We start from the raw sequence: 7099 nt of genomic DNA, 5'->3' as shown, positions 1-7099 counted from the left end.
CCAGGATGGTCTCGATCTCTTGACCTCGTGATCCACCCGCCTCGGCCTCCCAAAGTGCTGGGATTACAGGCGTGAGCCACCGCGCCCGGCCAGAAATTTCTTTCTTGGGGGCAAAGACACATGATGTTTCTAAATCTTTAAAACAGGAAATCAGGAATTCACTTCAGTTGCAGCAAAAGCCTCAAGATATAACCAGAGATGCATGTCCAGAGATATATATGTAGAGCAAGAGACTAACGGGACTAAATGAAATAGTACTATCTGAATTTTTACATACAATTTCTAAATACCCAAAGTTGTAAATGCCACTGTGTTTGTTAGCTAGGGATAGCAGAAGAATAAAGAGCTGGGAGCTTGCACAGTCTGCAGAAAACAAACCACAAAGACTCACTGCTAAATACTGGGGTCCAAGAGTATTTAGACCAGCAAGGTTTCCCCACACAGATGCTGCGCTGATTTGCTGCATCTGCTGCTGGAGCTGCTGGGCCATTCTCTTCTGTTCTTTGTCCTTCTGAGTATCAGCAAATTTTACCACCATGGGTGATGAACAACCCTGTGAAAACACCAAAACCAAAGGGTCAAATTCCTCCTTCTGGGAAAAGAAAAAATCTTCCTTTTAGATGACATGTAGGTTACATTCTAATTTCATTCACTGCCAAATGATTCTCCTCATGATAGACCCAAGTGCGAAGAAACTGTAATCCCAGCAGTTTGGGAGGCCAAGGCGGGGGGATCACTTAAGGTCAAGAATTCGAGACCAGCCTGGACAACATGGTGAAACCCTGTCTATTAAAAACACAAAAATTAGCTGGGCATGGGGGCGCACGCCTGTAATCCCAGCTATTTGGGAGGCAGAAGGATCACTTGAACCCAAGAGGCAGAGGTTGCAGTGAGCCAAGATCATGCTACTGCACTCCAGCCTGGGCGACAGAACGAGACTCTGTCTCAAAAAAAAGGAAAATTATAGGCCGGGAGTAGTTGCTTGCACCTGTAATCCCAGCACATTGGGAGGCTGAGGTGGGCAGGTCATTTCAGCCCAGGAATTTCAGACCAGCCCAGGCAACATGGCAAAACTGTCTCTATAAAAAAATACAAACATTAACTGGGCCTGCTGGTGTGTACCTGTAGTCCCAGTTACTTGGGAGGCAGAGGTGAGGGGATCACTTGAGCCTGGGAGGTTGGGACTGCAGTAAGCCATGATCTTCTCACTGCACTCCAGCCCAGGTGACAAAGTAAGAACCCATCTCAAAAAAAGAGACAGGGGGAGCAAGTATTTGCAATATGTTAATTTTAAAGAAATCAGCAGTTTTTAACTTCAAGATGCTGGCTGTTTAACTTTCTGGGCAATCAGATGCTACACATGCTGCTAGACTTTAATGGCCAACTGTCTCAGATTTCTCAGGCTGAGGAATTTGCCCCATCACCTATCTGCTCCCTACCTCCATGGTCTGTGCTTGGTGCATTGCCTTGATAGCCGTCTGTGCCATGGCTCTTGTTGTAAAAGTCACAAATGCACAACCTGGTAAGAGAAGAGTCAGTAACTCATGCATTCATTTATTTCTCTGACAGACATTTACTGAACATCTACTATGTGCTGACTATCATGCTAGCAATACAGACACAGTCCCTGTTTTCAGGGGATCACGTGCTAGTATGTTGCAACAGGGTGAGATGTGCTATAATGAAAAACCAGAGAACCACTGACAGGAAAAAAAAAAAAGTGCCTGAAGGGAGAAAGGAGGAATAATATCCTCTAGTTCCACTTGAAAATAAAACTGGAGAAGTAAGTATTTCCATTTTGGGATCAAGAATCCTACAAAGCATCAAAAGAGAAAATTTTAATACATCACAGTGAAATACAGAATGTAGACTCCTTAGAGGGTTGAGAGACAAAAAGAATGAACAGGAGGAGTCAAGATAGGACATAGATAGACAGCAGGAAGCAGCAAGCCCAACCTCTTTATCTTGACTGGGTCATGTAGGCTAGGGAATCACTGTAGCTCATTTCCACTGGTCTAATTAAAAAGATTTCTGCCTAGTTTGTTTGCTGTTCTTAGGGTATTTGAACTGTAATCTCAGCACTTTGGGGGACTGAGGTGAGAGGATTGTTTGAGCCCAGGAATTCAAAACCAGCCTGGGCAACACAGGAAGAAATTTAAAAATTAGCTGGGTATCATGGTGCATGCCTGTGGTCCCAGCTACTCAGGAGGCTGATCCAGGGAGGTTCAGGCTGCAGTTAGTTGTGAATGCACCACTACACTCCAGCCTGGATGAGAGAGGGAAAGATCCTGTCTCTAAAACAAAATACAAAACAAAACAAAACAACCAGATTATTTAAAAGCTAAAACTGTACCTACCTCGGCTCAGCCCATCAGGTCCCCGCAATATCCGGCATTCTTCAATCTGTCCAAATGAAGAGAACATGACTCGGATGTCATTTTCAGTGCACTTCTTGGAAATCATACCAATAAACAGCTTCCTGTCTTCCACTGCTAAGAGAGTAAAACACAAAAGACTTGAATATTATTACTAAAAGAGGCAATGTGGCACAGACTCGGTAGCCAGACCTCCTGGGTTTAATTCCTGGCTCTGTGCCTTCATACCATACTTCACAGATTCCAAGACATACATTTGTTTTTCAATTTTCACATCTCTCCTTATAACCAATTTATCTTAAAATTATAATTAAAAGCATTCAGATGAAATATGGTAGCTTTGTAATCTTGTTAAAGTTACTTAACCATTCTGTGCACGTTTCCTCATCTGATTAATGGGAACAATCAGGTTTACTTCAAAGGGTAATAGTAGCTATTAAATGCAAAGTACTTGGCATCTCCCTAGTCCTTTGTATTGTTTGCCCTTTTTGAGACAGGGTCTCGTTGTCACCCAGGTTGGAGTGCAGTGGCATGATCATGGCTCACTGCAGCCTTGACCTGTCGGGTTCAAGCAATCTTCCCACCTCAGCTTCCCGAATAGCTGGGACCACAGGTGTATACCACCACACCTTTGCAGAGAGGTCTCACTCTGTTGCCAAGGCTGGTCTCAGACTACTGGGCTCAAGCAATCCTCTGGCCTCAGCCTCTTAAAAAGTGCTGTGATTAAAGGCGTACACCACTGTGCCCAGACAGCATTGTTTGCTCTTACCAGCAATACTTCTACTAAAGACGAGGTTTTCACACTTACTTGATATGACAAAATGGAAGAGAACAGACCTTTCACTGTGAGTGTACTGTCTACTTTTCTGATCAGATCTTTCAGTAAGTATAACTATCTACTTTTCAGATTTTTTTTTTTTTTTTTGAGACCGAGTCTCGCTCTGTTGGCCAGGCTCAAGTGCAGTGGCGCAATCTTAGCTCACTGTAACCTCTGCCTCCTGGGTTCAAGCGATTCTCCTGTCTCAGCCTCCTGAGTAGCTGGGATTACAGGTGTGCGCCACCATACTGGGCTAATTTTTATATTTTTAGTAGAGATGTGATTTCACCACGTTGGCCAGGCTGATCTCAAACTACTGACCTCAGGTGATCCCAAAGTGCTGGGATTACAGGCATGAGCTACCAAGCCTGGCCCTGACTATTTTCTTGAGGATTAAGTTCTCCTTCCTAATTTGCTCATTTTGCCCCCTTATTCCTGACCAAAAGAAATTGTACTGACCAAGTATATTCATTCCAGTTCATTCTACAATGTTCTTATATTTCTCTATCAGCTCTACTCTCATTTATCATATTTTAAAGAAAAAAACTGAGATAATGTAGACAATGGATTACTTAAAACACAATTCAATTCAAATATTCTAAGAACAGCAAACAAACTAGACAGAATTTCTTTTTTTTTTTTTTTTTTTAGACAGAGTCTCACTCTGTTGCCGAGGCAGGAGTGCACTCGTGTGATCTTGGCTCACTGCAACCGTTGCCTCCCGTGTTCAAACGATTTTCTCATGCCTTAGCCTCCTGAGTAGCTGAGATTACAGGCATGCGCAACCACACGTGGCTAATATTTGTAGTCTTAGTAGAGATGGGGTTTCATCATGTTGGCCAGGCTGGTCTCGAACTTCTGGCCACCCACGTTGGCCTCCCAAAGTGCCGGGATTACAAGTGTGAGCCACCATGCCCAGCCTAGGCAAAAATCTTAAGGGGAAAAGTGTATATATTTGCTTACCATTGTTCTTCTCACTGTCAGCAGGTTTCATTTGTATAGGGTGATGCATCTAAAAAGGAAAATTATGATTACCATCACTGACATTGATGGCATTGAGAAATATATATGTACTCTAAAATATAAGAACTAGAGCTTTAAAGAGTTCTCTCTGAACTCATGTCTACTTCACGATCTTTTCCCAGAAAATAAATGTGAGTCAAGGAGTCAAAATACACAAGACTCGGTTGAGAGAGAGCTGTCAGGTAATCTCTGAAGTGCTCCCTTTACATCAATTCCTGCAGCAGTTACCTTGTCCCCAAAATGTTTTTCAGTGTGTGCCAGATATGCATAAGTAAATCCCATCTATCAAAATTACCACATTTACATTTACTAGTGGGAGCTTTCTTACCCCTGGGAGGACTTTCATGTTGTGAAGAGCATTCTGAGCTTCTAACGCAGCTTTACGGGTGTAAAATGTAACAAAACAGCACCCTGCAATAAATAAGATTTCATAAAATCAAACTTTGAAAGCAGAGAATTCCTGGAGCAATCGTTCTTCCACTGACATTATCAGATCTTAAAAGAGAGAGCTGGGTTTATTAAAATTAGTGAAAGGGGTAGGGGAGGGTAGTGGAAAAGAATGAATATGAGTATCTAACAGGAAATAAGAGATTATTTTCGATGCACTTTATTGTTTCAGTCTCCTCCTAGTTACATTATAAGTCTTATTTAGCTGCTCATATAACTTCTCTGGAAAAGATGACTTCTCTTATAAAGAAAGGTTATGTGCCATTTGATTCAATCCACTCTGCTTGGAACACCAGGTGGTATACGAGACAAGAAGACAGACGGGACTCTATACTTTTGCAGCTTGTAGTCTACCAGGAACTCTTTCTTTCACTGCTCTCTCAGAATAAACTATTCCCTACTTCATAGCCAGATTCTACCATATGCCTCAAACATAATTATCATTTATTAAATTATAAAATGACTTAAGAGCAAGCACCTCTTTAACATCTTTTTTTGGACTCTTGGTTCTCATCAAATATAATTAAGCTTCTAAAAGCACATGGTGCTGCCTCAGATCTGTAGATTTTGTGCTTTGTATCTTTATTGGGGGTAAGAGGGGAGGAAGTATAGTATATCTTGTAAATCTTGGGCTTCGATGTTCTGACATTCCCATATTCTCATGAGATACAATATAGAGTTCTTTCAAAATCATGCTGCAGCAGTTAGGATTGTAAATTACTGAATGTTTTATTGCTAGTCATGTTCAGAAACTATTATTCTATATATTTTTTAGTTAACTACGCCAAAAAGAGAAAGTAATTCCTCTGCTTCTAGATCCTCAGCTATTAAGCTGGTTTCAAATATGACAATCATGCTTGCTCACATTTGCACTGTTGAACAGCTTTCACAGAAAATTACTTGAAAACTGGTCAAACGGAAAATAAGAATACGTCTGTGTGTATATGGGGCAAAGTTAATACCTATCTACCATCAGTCCTGTCAAACTTCCACTCTGCTTGGCATTTCTGGAAGTAGCTCAGCCTTTCTTCTGTTCATTTTGTAGCAACAGCAAACAAGTTGCCTAAACATCTTCTTTCTATTTGATAAACCACCCTGCAAGGCCTCTGTAATACTAACAAGAAACCTATAGGTTATGTGGACAGTCTTTCTCTTTCAGCTTATGCTAGCACAAACACTGAAGAAAACTTTATACGGTTTACTTCTATTTTACCTTTGTCATTCTGGTCCCAAGATCAAATGAGACACTCATGTGAGTCTGTCTCTTAAATTTAGAGCCCTCACAAAGGATTGCCCAAGATCCAATTAACAAATTATCCTCATGCTTAACTTTTTAAAGCCATTAAATGTGTTTGAATTACAAGATATTATTACTATAAAAGGACGGATTTTTTCCCCAATAGATAGACAGACAGGAGTATTCTGGCAATGAGAGAAAGAATGGACATGAAAGAAACTACATATAAAAATCAAATTTTGTTGTGTCCTGTTAAAAACCCAAAGCCCTCACCTGCTCTGAGAGTCAGTGGTAAAAATAAGATAAACCAAAACCCAAAGCCCTGACCTTTGCTCTGAGGAGGGTTTTGGCTCCTATCCCTTAGGACGTTGATTTCATATACAGCACCATACTGTTCGAAGAGTTCCCGCAAGTCCTTCTCAGACCAGGTCCTTGGAACCTGGCCCACAAACATCTTGATAGCATCAAGATCTGGTTGGTCTGGGTGGTCCAGGGTGCCGTTCATTTTCTTTGAGCTGTGTGAGACAAAATGAAACTTCTATTATGTAATAATGTTGCTTTCCAGAGGAAATTTTCTTTTCTTTAATGATCTTAATTACTTCTGAGATTGTAGGGAAAACAACCACTTCTTTCACTACTTCCATTCAGTTTACTAGAGTTCCCTGGTTCTCCTTCACCATGGCCACCCATTCCATCAGATGCCAAATTAAATTCACCATTCTGATTGGGACATCCCAGTTGTTACCAAGAAACCGACAATTGTACATTTCCTGTGTAGCATGAGAATTGTCATGCTAGAGGAAGAAACAAGATCACATTTAGTAACTTTTATGCATAGTTAACAGAACAAACACTAAAAAGAAGGCCCATGAAGGACTAATGATTACAAATAAGATTCAGAACACTTCAATGTACACAATGACAGGTGAAGTTTCCTTTCAGTAGAAGTCACAATAGAAGCCCTTGATTTCTAAGGCCTAAACTAAGGACTAGAATGCTGGCCTTTAAATGTAGATGACTCATGCATAATTATAATGCTCTTGAGTTAGGTCTCCAGACCAAAACAGAGCTCTGCCTCTTAAATTTCCAGATGATGGCCGGGCACGGTGGCTCAAGCCTGTAATCCCAGCACTTTGGGAGGCCGAGGCGGGTGGATCACGAGGTCAAGAGATCGAGACCATCCTGGTCAACATGGTGAAA

General features: G+C 41.3%; 1 protein-coding gene across 25 annotated transcripts in view; it reads right to left on the bottom strand.

The window, feature by feature from the left end:
- CELF1 (CUGBP Elav-like family member 1) overlaps positions 1–7099 on the bottom strand; it is a 107339-nt gene that overhangs the window by 21716 nt on the left and 78524 nt on the right. For all 25 annotated transcript variants that reach the window (XM_037738788.1, XM_037738782.1, XM_037738783.1 and 22 more), the window contains 6 exons: positions 6227–6414; positions 4544–4626; positions 4156–4204; positions 2358–2492; positions 1440–1519; positions 392–553 (listed from right to left, as the gene is read on the bottom strand). In XM_037738788.1, coding sequence (XP_037594716.1) covers positions 392–553; positions 1440–1519; positions 2358–2492; positions 4156–4204; positions 4544–4626; positions 6227–6404 — 687 coding nt within the window. In that variant the 5' untranslated portion in view covers positions 6405–6414. The remainder of the gene's footprint in view (positions 1–391; positions 554–1439; positions 1520–2357; positions 2493–4155; positions 4205–4543; positions 4627–6226; positions 6415–7099) is intronic.

The sequence above is a fragment of the Cebus imitator genome, unplaced genomic scaffold, assembly GCF_001604975.1.
Source record: "Cebus imitator isolate Cc_AM_T3 unplaced genomic scaffold, Cebus_imitator-1.0 Scaffold58, whole genome shotgun sequence".
NCBI lineage: Eukaryota > Metazoa > Chordata > Mammalia > Primates > Cebidae > Cebus > Cebus imitator.
This window is presented reverse-complemented; position numbering and strand designations above follow the sequence as displayed.